The 12,441-nt window shown below is 37.6% G+C and overlaps 1 protein-coding gene across 1 annotated transcript in view; it reads right to left on the bottom strand.

The window, feature by feature from the left end:
• The window catches only part of IPO5 (importin 5), a 45,298-nt gene that overhangs the window by 7,037 nt on the left and 25,820 nt on the right, over window positions 1-12,441 (bottom strand). The window contains exons 11-23 of the mRNA XM_054219086.1: window positions 12,196-12,320; window positions 12,017-12,106; window positions 11,751-11,924; window positions 11,318-11,536; window positions 9,985-10,068; window positions 9,052-9,184; window positions 8,828-8,949; window positions 8,206-8,302; window positions 7,525-7,697; window positions 6,963-7,074; window positions 6,294-6,349; window positions 2,392-2,514; window positions 1,538-1,757 (exon numbers count right to left, since the gene is read on the bottom strand). Coding sequence (XP_054075061.1) covers window positions 1,538-1,757; window positions 2,392-2,514; window positions 6,294-6,349; window positions 6,963-7,074; window positions 7,525-7,697; window positions 8,206-8,302; window positions 8,828-8,949; window positions 9,052-9,184; window positions 9,985-10,068; window positions 11,318-11,536; window positions 11,751-11,924; window positions 12,017-12,106; window positions 12,196-12,320 — 1,728 coding nt within the window. The remainder of the gene's footprint in view (window positions 1-1,537; window positions 1,758-2,391; window positions 2,515-6,293; window positions 6,350-6,962; window positions 7,075-7,524; window positions 7,698-8,205; window positions 8,303-8,827; window positions 8,950-9,051; window positions 9,185-9,984; window positions 10,069-11,317; window positions 11,537-11,750; window positions 11,925-12,016; window positions 12,107-12,195; window positions 12,321-12,441) is intronic.

Raw genomic sequence — 12,441 nt, 5'->3', positions numbered from 1 at the left:
TATAAACTTGCAACAGAACAATATGCCAGTGCTAGATATTAACCAGTAGAGAAATTAAATTATAAATAAAACGTCACAAACATGATGTTTTCAGAGAAGACAGTAAAACCTATGGGGTAGAAAGCTTCTCATGCCATGGATTTACGTTGTTTCTAAATCACAGCACAACTTCATCTATTGAAATAAATCACAAAGTTCTTTCATGTACATACAAAAGTATTTAAAATACTTTTGAGGTGCCTGCTAATAAGCTGTATGCTGTAAAGTAAAAAGATTATTTTATCTAAACATCCAACTAAAGGAGAAGCCAAGTGTCTGGGTTTAATCAAGGATTATTTGTTCAAATACAAAGAAAAGGATCAAAGCTGTTAAAGAGTTTAAGTGGGCCAAGGTGAAGTCTCATGAATAAAAAATAGACTTCAACAGATGCTAACCCCCCCCGCCCCCCAAAACTCCAAAATCAGATCTATCTTGACCTCAGTCTCTACTCCTCCAGTCTTGGGACAAGACATAAAGACCTTACAGAAAAATTTGCAAGAAAACCCCAAAACTTTTAGGAAGTATTTTTCTAGTCAATTTTAAATTTTAATGCTCTTAATGTTTCACTGGAAGGCTTCCCCCCCCCTTTTTTTTTTTATTAAAAAAAGACACCTCATCTTGATGGTTACCATGTGACAGTTACATTTACATTAACAGTGAAAATTACAAAGCTCTATTGATGTAGGTAAGACTTGTGTTAAAGCCCTAATTTATTCCTATTACATATTTATTTCCTTACATAATTTAATTCAGCTTTCATTTAAGATTCATGTGAAATACATATTTGAAACATCTGACTATATATTTTCTTAAAAAAGAAAAAACCACTCTGATAAGACATGTTATTTAGTGTGCAAAATTAACTTTGTTGACTGGCAAGAAGAGTGCCAGCAGACAATCATTTCTTTAAATTCAAGAGGAATTTGAAGTTTTAGAGCAAGTTGAGACATTCAGAAAAAAAAGCAAAGTGTTTCTGATAGGCATTATCATACTCATTTCATTTCTTAGTCAGAGAAATCAGGCTCCTTTTTATATAACGGAAAAGCAGAGCACCACATTAGCTGTATTCTAGGCTACTCCTTAATAGAGGTCACTTGTGTAATTTTTCCAGACATCCAAAGGGTTTTGCATTAAGATGTAACCACATTATTATTAGTAAAAAGTAACTACGAGGCAGGTGTGTACCAGAAACCTATTTTTTATGAAATGAACATTTGCATGTCAGACCATATTTTAAAAAAAAAAAAAAATACGTAAACCACGTTTGCTAAGCCGTAAGTGCCGCAACAGAAATGCTACTAAGCAGAACATTTAAAGCTCAAGGAATTCAGGTAGTTTACTAACCACCACCAGTCTGCCACGCAGGTTACACTGGCCATCTATTTCGTTGCCAAAGGGAAGAGACCTCGTTAACCAAAAGGTGAGCAGTTTTTAATTTCATCTTTTTTTCTCCCCAGAATCACACATTCAAATAGTTTTATCAGATGCACGTACGTACCTGTGCAAAAAGGACGATAGCTGTCCCCACCAAATTGTGCCATAACTCCAACACCGTAGGCAGCTGCTTGCCTGACCTCTGGGCTGTTGTCACATATTGACTGTAGCATTGGCCTCAGGAAGTATTCAGCGTACTTGAACGAGGAGGGGCTGCAGTGCTCCACAATGTCGTCAAAAATGCATAGCCCCCACTGCCTGTCCGGCCACGGCCTATGTGGACACTGCAGCAAAAACAGGTCACATTGAAGCCGCCTTAGAGTTGGTAATTTTTATGCAGTCAATAATTTTATCAACAGAACAATCATAGTAACAGTGGTCTAGTGTTTTTGTTAAAATCTTCCTGGATTAAATTTGATCCTACACACGCATAATTTTCTGTGGTGATACTTGCAGCAATACCATAAATAAAACAAAATCCAGGTGAATGTCTGAGCTAATTAGAAGAATAATGATTTTAGGCTAAATCCTTCACCTCTATTTCACACTCTGTTACCTAGTGGGGAAAACTGGGACTGAACTAGTCTGCAACGCTTTTTTTTGCCCTCTTCTTGAAATCCATTTTACAGAGTATTGGACACTCGCAGGCAAATTGAATTTCTCAAAACAGTTGTGTGTGTGAGTGATCCTGGGTCTTGCAACACAGAAATTAGAAGTAGCACAGCAGCACAGCTGTTCAAAAAGCACAAGGTAACAACATCATACTTGATCTAGAATAAACCTTCAACTGCCTCTATTTTGTAAAACAGTAATTGCTACATTCTATCTACCAAGTTCTCTAAGATTCCAGCATGGAAGGCCTATTAACACATCAGAAAAAATAATCAAAGTCAAATAAAAAGAAAACAAGGTACTTACAATTAGGTTGACAATTAGTGGAAGTAGCCTTTCAAACCACGGCAATACCTTCTCCTTATAACTGCTGAATATTGAGTGCAAAATGTCCGATACTTTAGTCAAAATATAAACATCACTGTCATCCTGATAGGAAAAGGATACAACTCACATTAAGACTACAGATCTTTAAAATAACGGAAGTCACATGAAATGCTAAGGTCTCTAAACTAACAGAATAAAGTTGTTCAATGATTTGGTTTTGTAAACCCAATCCTTTAAAGTCCACTGTTTTCCAACTCTTGGTCTAGTCACAGAATGACAGAATCAGAGAACAGTTTTGGTTGCAAGGGAGTTTGAAAGATCATTTAGTCCAACCCCCCTGCCACAGGCAAGGACATCTTTCACTAAATCAGGTTTCTCAAAACCCCATCCAACTTGACCTTGAACACTTCCAATGGTGGTACATCCACAACTTCTCTAGGCCACTTGTTCCAGTGCTTCACCACCCTCATCATGAAAAAAATTCTTTCTTATGTTCAATCGAAATTAACCCTTTTTTAGTATAAAACTGTTGCCCTTTGTCCTGTCACTACAGACCCTGGTGAAAGGTGCCTCTCCTTCTTTCACATAAGCCCTCTTTATATATTGAAAGGCTGCAGTGAAGTCTCCCCAGAGCCTTCTCTCTTCTCCAGGCTGAACAACCCCAACTGTCTCAGCCCTTCTTTATAGGAGAGGTGTTCCAGCCCTCTGACCATTTTTGTGGCCCTCCTCTGGATCCACTACAACAGGCCAATGTCTCTCTTGTACTGGGGACCCCAGAGCTGGAATGCTCAGGTGGGGCCTCACCAGAGCAGAGAGGGAGAATCACTTGCCTCAACCTGCTTGTCACGCTTCTTTTCATGCGGCCCAGGATACAATTGGCCTTCTGGGCCGCAAGCACACACTGCTGGCTTACGTGCAATTTTTCTATCTGCCAATATCCAGAAGTCCTCAGCTGGGTTGCTCTCAATCCATTCAGCCCCCAGCCTGTACTGATATTGGAGACTGCCCCAGCCCAAGTGCAGGACCTCACACTTGGCCTTGCTGAACTTCATGAGGTTTGCATGGGCCCACCACTCAAGCCTGTCCAGGTCCCTCTGGATGGCATCCCTTCCCTCAAGTGCATCAACCACACCACTCAGCTTGGTGTCATCTGCAAACTGGCTGAGGAGGCAACTCAACTGCACAACCTATGTTGTTAATAAAGATATCGAATAGTACTGGTCCCAGTACAGACCCTTGTGGGACATGCCTCTTACTGATCTCCATTTGGACATTGAGACACTGAATGCAACTCTTTGGACACGGCCATCCAGACAATTCCTTATGCACAGAACAGTCCATCCATCAAATCCATCTCTCCAATTCAGAGAAAAGGATGTTGTGTGGGACCATGTCAAAGGCCTTACAGAAGTCAAGACAGATGACATCAGTTGTTTTTCCTTAATCCACCAATGCAGTCACTCCATCACAGAAGCCACTATATTAGCTGGGCATGATTTGCCCTTTGTGAAGCCATCTTAGCTGCCTCTAATCATCTTCCTGTCTTCCACGTGCCTTGACATAGCTTCCAGGAAAACGCGTTCCATGATCTTACTGGGCACAGAGTGAGACTGACTGGTTGGTAGTTCCCAGAGTCCTCTTTTTTACCCTTCTCAAAAATATAAGTCGATTGCTAGCACTCAATTGCATAGGGCTTGAAGGTTTGTTTCAGGGACATAACAATTTTATCAAGACAAACACCGTCTTGTGCAAGTTTACTGCTTCAGTGGATTCCCTTTATAGAAGACAGAAGGCCCTTTTCTACTGTACCTTACAGATACTGTAACAAATTTTATTGAAAAGTAAATGGATAACTGCCTTTGTGACAGAATGTTGTGGCAAAAATATATAATGTTAATCCTCTCCTCTTATTGCTTAACCTCATTTTTCACCTTGCCCAATTAATGCATCAAACTGGTAAAGTAAAAATCCTTCGCTCAGATTCAGCTATCAATTCACGTTATATCTGCAAGTGAGGCTTGTTCCCTGGACACGCTTGTGTTGGGAAAACCCTTTGACTTTGTTTTAAAGCAAGTTCTGCTGTACTCGGTATGGTTCCTTTAATCAGTTTATACTTTAACAGGCAGGGAGAACAGAATACAGATAGTTTCTGGTCCCCAGTGAGAAACTAATAAGTATTTCTCATGCAACAGGCAGCTTCCCACTACTGGGTATTTAAACCCTCCCTGGTCAGACAAGTTCTGCATTGTTAAGGCATAATTCAAGCAATAACTCTGGAACATATACACAAATAAAAATAGAGATACAAAATTGCTGCAGCATACCACAAGGTCCACCTGGCCTGCTACTGCCTGTTTACTAATAGCTGATAACAGATGCTCAGAGGGAGAGCATACGCTTGCTTAGTGTGTGCCTTCTCCTACCCTCTATCAAATCAGCAGTTTAGTTATTGCCTAAGCTATAGCTGTATCTATATATCTTACTAAAACTACTGTTTGAATATCTTTCATGACTTCTCTACTCCCTTATATCTCTGCTGCCCTGAGACAGGGCTACATAAACACATTCTAGGACCAAAGGTGTATATCCAAATGTTGCTCATTATCAGATGTTAATTTTGTCTGTATGGCAAGTGACATTCTGGTCCCACTCCTGCTTTCACAGGGTAATGCAGACAAGTCTTCCTTGCAGTCTTTAAAAAAATCAGCAAGCTCAAATATAAATTAAAGCTTTTTTTTTTTTAAATGCCTTGCAACTCTGTTGCAGAATATGGACTCAGCTTTTCTGAAACTGCCGCTTGCAAGCATTTTCTCTCATTATCACTACAGAGTGACACATAAGAAAAAAAGATAAGAAAGCACCTAACTCACTGCCTACAAGAATGAACAGTAAACACTGCAAATATGAAAGGGACTAAAATCAGGAAAGGCTCTTGGCTCAGAACTCAAGTTTTGTTATTTTTTGATCCCAAGCAGTATGTGGGTGCCAGAAATCCATCCTTTTGAGCACTGGCCCTAATGTTCCCAAAGGAAACGGGCTGAAAAACTGCATTGTTACTTAAAAGTATTTACATATGGGTGCATGATCTGTTAAGATATATTCTTGTGTCTGCATACAGGTTAAACTCACGTAAACAAGCTTCACAGTTCAACTTCACAAGCTTCACACCTGCATCGTGTAGCAAAAATTTTCCTAGTTCTTAAGTTTACCGAGTATCCTTTACGTCTCATAAGCAGCAGTGACTTATTATTCTTTATTACTCCCTCCATACCTATAACGATCATCTCTCTTCTACAGTCACCTCCACTTCAAACTAAAAAGCTAATCTGGTATCTTAGTGGATAAATAGTCAATTTGGTATTCTCTCATAAGCAAACACATTATGCTGGCTATTCATCTTGCTGTCCTCCTCCGATACTATTTTAGGTCTATTCTTTTTAAGACAGGTTCCTGACCTGACACGTCAGAGGTCTAGGTAACAGAGGTATGCTCAAGCTTAAGAGGCACCTAGGTCATAAGGCACAAAGAAAATGCAAGTCAGCAGGGCTCGGCCTTAAATTATCACTGATATAGCATTTGACAGCAAACTATCTGAAGTCATCTAAGAATTATTTGAGAGGATGAAGAAAATGAAGAGCTATATCCTGAACTTCTTCCTTCAATATACTGGCCAAGGAAATCTTTCGTATTTTTCTAAGGCACAAATATAGCGCAGCCCATTTCTTACTGGAAGTGTTGAAGGAATATGGTAACAGAACATTCATCCAGGAAGAAATAATTCTGAGGATGCACTATGCTTTAACTGAGTAGCATAGCATGTCCATCTAATGTATTTCCATCCTGGTGCTTTACAAGTGGAAAAACTCCCCAAACCAACTTACTTCATCCTGTAATGACTCTTCAACTTGTTCATCATAGTCTTCATCTTGTCTTTTCACTACATTAAAAAACAAATATTAAAGCATTACATTTCTACAAGCGCCTAAGAAGCCTGTGAAAGGGAAAAAATGATGTAGAAACAAATTTAGAAAATAGGAAACAGTAGCTGAAGATACAACAGGAATTTTCTGTCTTTAAGAAACTTCAAAGAGCTTTCACAGAAAAACAAGAAGTATAATGAGACAGCTTAGTTTAAGAATGTGTAAAAGCACATGAGATAGAAATGAACACATCAGCTTGCCCACAAGGACAAGAAAAGCACACAGAAATAAGAAGCTATCATCACTTTAAGAAAACCACAAAGACTTCATATAAAAAAAAGCCACAGTAATTGAGAACCCCATAGACATGTGCACTGTCTTCAAGTAAATCTGCCCATCAACTTTTGATTAAACTACAGTATTTCTGTAGATGATGCCATCTTCACATCCTCCCAGAGCTTACAAATATAACTCTTGCATTCTGTTGTTTCAAAGCCCAATTACCTTACATAGATATGCAAATTAAAGAAATCTGAACTAAGCTTCTTTTTGCGTGTTCAGAAATTATTAGGAATTCTGCTTTAAAGAACAGCTATTATCGCACATTAACAGGGATTTGTGTTAACTTACCCTGTCTTAATTCTTGATTTTTAAAGTGCTCTTCTAGCTTTCCTTTCAATATTCCTCCAAGTTCTTCAAAGTGTTCATTGTTAAGGCATCCATCTCCCATTACCTCAATGCACTAGTGAAATAAAATGATCAGTTTTTCAGCTTTAAGTTACATGAGCAATCTCAATGAAATCTATGCACACAGAGAATATTAATACATGCTCTGCTTTAAGTGATTATTAGCAGAAATAACAGTAATAAAACATTCATACTGTAATCTATGCCTAAATTATACAAGTAAAGCATAGTACCACTGTACATTTCAAGCACGTAACTCCAGTGGTTTGCGGTTAAAATGAACAAATCTGCTAATTATTTTAGGTTTGTACTTTGGTTCTCACAAAAAGAAGTACAACCAAGGTTTTGAATCAGCTATAAAAACATTTATAGTCAAACCAAAATTTATGTAGTGGAAGCCCTGCATTTCTTCCAGCTATTTAAACGAACATCAAACACGTGTCCTTCCTTACCATAAAAAGCAAGGAACAGTAACACCATAAAACTCATTACAGAAGAAAGTTACCTTTGCAAAAGAATGCATTATTTCCGAGAGAACATCTGAATCTGGTTCTGTCCCAATGGCTTTGATGAGCGCATCACACATGAAGTGCCACATCTGTGTGAGGTATTCTGGCCCACGAACTCTAGCACATTCAAGGAGGAGGGGCATCGACTCTGCTGCTGCCACTCGAACACGTTTCATTATTAAGGAAATAAAACAGTGAAGGCCAACATAAAGTGCTTAGAATTTAAGCACTCACCACCATAACTGAAGTTATTTGTTTTCTACGTGAAATGGATTTTATTTTTATAACAGTCCAGTGCATTTGATTTCTTAATTATATACAGATTAAGTTCATAGGAAAATTAAACTGTTTGCTATCTAAAAGCTGTTTCAAGCCTATTTCAGGCCATGACAGAAAAGCTATTCGAGTTCTCCTTCACTGCGTTGGCACAAATGTCACTTTCTCTACTGTTTGCTTTTTACATTATAGACATGCTTATTTAAAAAGAAACTAGGGGAAAAAGTAGGATACATTCCCTAAAATAGCGTGTAAAACAACGTTCTCAGAACCAATTTCTGCGATAAAGCAACAGAATATTTTAACAGTAATACTTTCAATTCATTTAGGAAAACAGTAAGCACAACTGATTATTCCAAACCAAGTTTCCATTTTCACAGCCGAATTCATTAATAGGATATCATCATGGAAATAGAACTTCAACAAGGGAACCATCAGCTTTACAACTTGCTCTGTGTACTCCACGAATCCCTCTTTTAGCTCTTTTGCATAGCAAACCTGAAAGACAAAGCACAGAAATGCCACCTTTAAGGGAAAATATTGTTACTAATATTTTTCAACTATGTAATGGCGAGAAAGATTGTTAAAAGTTTAATTTTAAAAAAATTGTTCTAAACCACATTTAGTAATCCATTTAGCTACCCCCTCCACTGTGGTATTTTAAGAAACCCTGATAGCACCACGAGTCTCACTCTTAGTACATGCGTGTATTTTTCAAACTGAAGTCAGTAACATTAGTACCTGCAAAAAGGAACTACTCTAACATCTCCAATTCCTTAAAAGTTTTGTTAATAAAGGAAAACTACCTTTTATCTTAAAAATCAAAGCTCCAAACTAAAGAAACTATTTTTAATCAAATAAGCCACACGGAATGAAGTGTCTGAAATCCAAACTTAACGCTGTCAGCCGAAGAAAAACAGAACTATTTCATTTGATACTATAAAGAATAACTTCATTACACATTTTGGCTTCAGACTCGATTGTCCAGCAATACACAGATCACCCAAAGCGTCTATTACTCACCAGCATCTGGCATGCAGTTGCTTTTTCTTCAAGGCCTGCAGTTTTAATTCCAAAACTTTGCTGATCTCCTAGGTTTACAAATTCCCAACCATCATCATCACTCATATTCTCCATATCTTGTGCTGTTACACAGAACGGGGGGGAATAAATAAATAAATATCTAGAAGTGCTACAAAATCATTTATGTCAGTATTTTTTCAAGCAAAACGTTATGCTAAACCTACTGTCTAAAAGAGCTACTTCAGGCTTAATGGATGCAGTCTTCATTAAAGGTCCCATGACAACAGGAAGGTACTGCTGAAATTCCTTTCCAAGAATTTTACACATTCTGGCCCATGCTGAGATCATGTAAGAAATCTGTAAGAGAGAAGAGTCAGAATTTTCATGTCCCACATTTTATTTTAATGCATACTTAAAAGGAAAGCATCACAGAAGAACATTATACAATAGGACTTCTTTTAAAGGATTTGTCAGCAGTGCATAAAACTTATTTCAAAGAAAAGAGCTCATCCAATATGCAATCCATATAAAAAACTGTCTTCAAAAGAGCTGTCCCAAGTCTTTACTCGTAACAATGCATTGACAGTACCTCTGATCGAAGTTGCTATACATGTAAAAGTGTGACAGTATAAGATGTACTTGTAATCCTATCATGACTGTCCTGAAAAGTAAATTACCTTCTGAAATAAATAATTTCCTCAATTTAAATACTACTGAGCCACATTCCTGAAAACAGCAGGGAGAGCAAAAAAGAGTGCAGCACTGTGTTTTGACAGGAGTATTTGTTTCAGATATACAAATCAAAATAGCTCTCCTCTCACTAGAACAGCTGTCTAACAAGTCTTGTTGAACTATTTATAAGAAGGTGACAGCAAGGGTCATACAGTGCCAAACAAAGTAGTTACTAATAGAAAAGGAACCCACATGCTGAAATTTCTTCAACAAATATAGGTCCTGGAAGTCTCATTTCCTAAACACGCTTCTGTGAAAGATTCTAAGGCCATCTTAGGGCAATCCATCCCAATTTTTGTAAGACATGCTGAACAGTTAGTCTGAAGGTATAATTGCATGGGGGGGCCAGAAACATCACATGTAAAAAGAACGTTTCTAATACTAACCAAAGAGCTATGCACTCCAAAGACACAATTTTAACATACCTGTGGATCATCATCTTCTAGGTCACTGAAGTCTGTTTGTGTCTTCAATAACAGCTGCATTACATCTGATGCGTCCTGCATAAACTAGATATGGGAAACAACCATGTTTTTAAAGGCAAATTAAAAGGGTACTTTCTCAAGAGACTTAAATGCTTACTTAAATTGGTGTTAAGTCCAACACACTATCAAGACATTCGCTATAGCTGGAAATAGACTGAAATGCAGATAGAAGTGAAGACACAAGTTCTTTTTCTGGAAGCATCACTGGGTCATTCATGTCTTAAGCTTCTCTGTACCCTCTGTTTATATACTTGAAAGCAGAGGACTGCTTAAATAAAACACTACATAAATAAATACTAATACTCACAAAAAATATCTGACAATTCTAACTTCCCCAGATATCTTCCTTACTATTTTGACTCCTTTATGGAACTCGGATAAAAGCTGACAGCAGGAGCTACTTACTCATGAGCTAGTAACATTTTAGGCCACATCAGATGCCCCAATGGTGTTACACCTACCCACTTTTCACTCCCCATGTTCCCAGTAGTCCTCCAAGAATAGTTTATTAAACATTAGTTATGTTTAAAATCCGTTTAAAATTTAGTTGCACAAAACCCGTGGTCCTTCTAAGTCAAAGGAAAGGAATGGTAAATTTGTGGGGGGCTATTACTATTTTTGTACTGTGTACATCACATTATTTTTGAAGTGTGATTTTTGTTTTCTTCACTCAATAAAATGAAAATCTGTACACCATAATGCAAACTTGCAATCAGAACATCACTCAGACTCTTATATAGTCCTTCACAGTTGTATCTCAGCACTTTTAGAAAGACATGTTTTAATCAACTTATCAAAAAAAACCACCAAACCCTGCCAAATCCATCAAGCCTCATGACAAACAAGTACTTCGAAGTTCTACTACAAGTACATCTAAACTTTTTCAGGCATCTGCATACAAAAACTATTCTGAGTTTCATTTGAACTACGTACATTTTACCCACCATTCTGACACTGCCTAAAATTAGATGCTCCAGAATTTCTCTTAAGGCAAAAAAACCCAACCAATCAAACAAAAAATGCTTGACTTCAACATTGTGCAGTGTGACAAGAATAGCTTAAGCTGTAGTATTTTTGTAAGATTCTATTGTGAATTTGTGAATCTAAACAGCAAGACAGTCACCTCAGAAATGAAAACAGGAAAACGAGCATAGAAATCAGCAACAACATAGCTATATATTTAACATATGAATATATTAATTCATTGTTAACACTGCAAAAACCAAAGCCATTTAATAATATATTTGAACCATTAGATAAGATCTAAGCTCACCTTTTCTTTACCAACAGCAAGACCAATTAGGCTGATGCATTCAATAGTCTTTCCCCGTAGAAGTCTTAATTCCTTCTGAACAGCATTCTCAACAATGTGTTTTAAAGAGGGCATAAATAAGTCATAGTAGGGAACAAATTTCTCCTCTGCTGTATCTGCAACTGACGCAATTGAAGTCACAACTTGCTCCAAAACTAGCTTAGTGCCTTTCTGTATCAACTTAGAAAGAGGAAGAAGAAAGAGTTACATTTCTAAAGCACATATTTTACTTAAAATGTAAAAAATCTGCTCTTGTATGTATCCTAATTCTTGCCAGAGCAACATCAACAGATATGTATACCGGCTTATTTCAGAGGTCTTAGTTCAGCTATACTTATTCTGCGTTATGCGACACGGTTACCCTCCATGAAACAAATTGTTCAGTATATTATACCTCTTGTAATTTTATCACCATAGTGGAATGAAGATGCTTCACTAGATTATCCAAATATGGAATAAGCAGTGACTTGGGACAATCTTCAGTGAAGTTTATGAGTGCTGCAGCTGCATGGGCTTGAACACGCTGGTTGCCTTGATCCTCCATGGTTTGCAGAAGAGCTGCTATCACCTGAAAAAAGAAGTGTTTATTTTCAGAAGAACAAGTTTCTGAAGGGGACGTAGTTTTGCCACTTTTTTTTTTTTTACTATTCTACTACTTGCCTTCTCATGAAATTTCTTTTGAAAACCAGGTGCGAAGTCAGTTGCCATTTGTCCAATAGCATTACAAGCTGCGTATCTTACTCTTGGATGCTGAAAAAGTATTTCCCTCAAATAGTTAACAAGTAGTCATGAGAGCAGAAATGAAAACATTTTGAAATAATTAATAGAATTATACTCACAGGATCCTGAAGGAATAGCAAAACAAAATTAACTATCTCATTTAAAATTCCCTCCATCTGCTGGTGGCAACCTTCTCCAATGGCTGAAAGAGCCATCAAGCCAGCATGCCTGTATTTCCAGTCAGCTACAGAAGATTAAAAGTGAAAATAAATTTTATTCATTTTGGAAACTAAAAAGCACCATAAAGACAAATCACTTCCTTTTTTTGGGGGGGGGCGCGGGGGGGACGACGACAACAGGGGGAT

The sequence above is a fragment of the Rissa tridactyla genome, chromosome 1 (genome assembly GCF_028500815.1).
Source record: "Rissa tridactyla isolate bRisTri1 chromosome 1, bRisTri1.patW.cur.20221130, whole genome shotgun sequence".
Lineage (NCBI taxonomy): Eukaryota > Metazoa > Chordata > Aves > Charadriiformes > Laridae > Rissa > Rissa tridactyla.
Note: the sequence above shows the minus strand (reverse complement) of the source record. Positions and strands in the feature narration are given on the sequence as shown.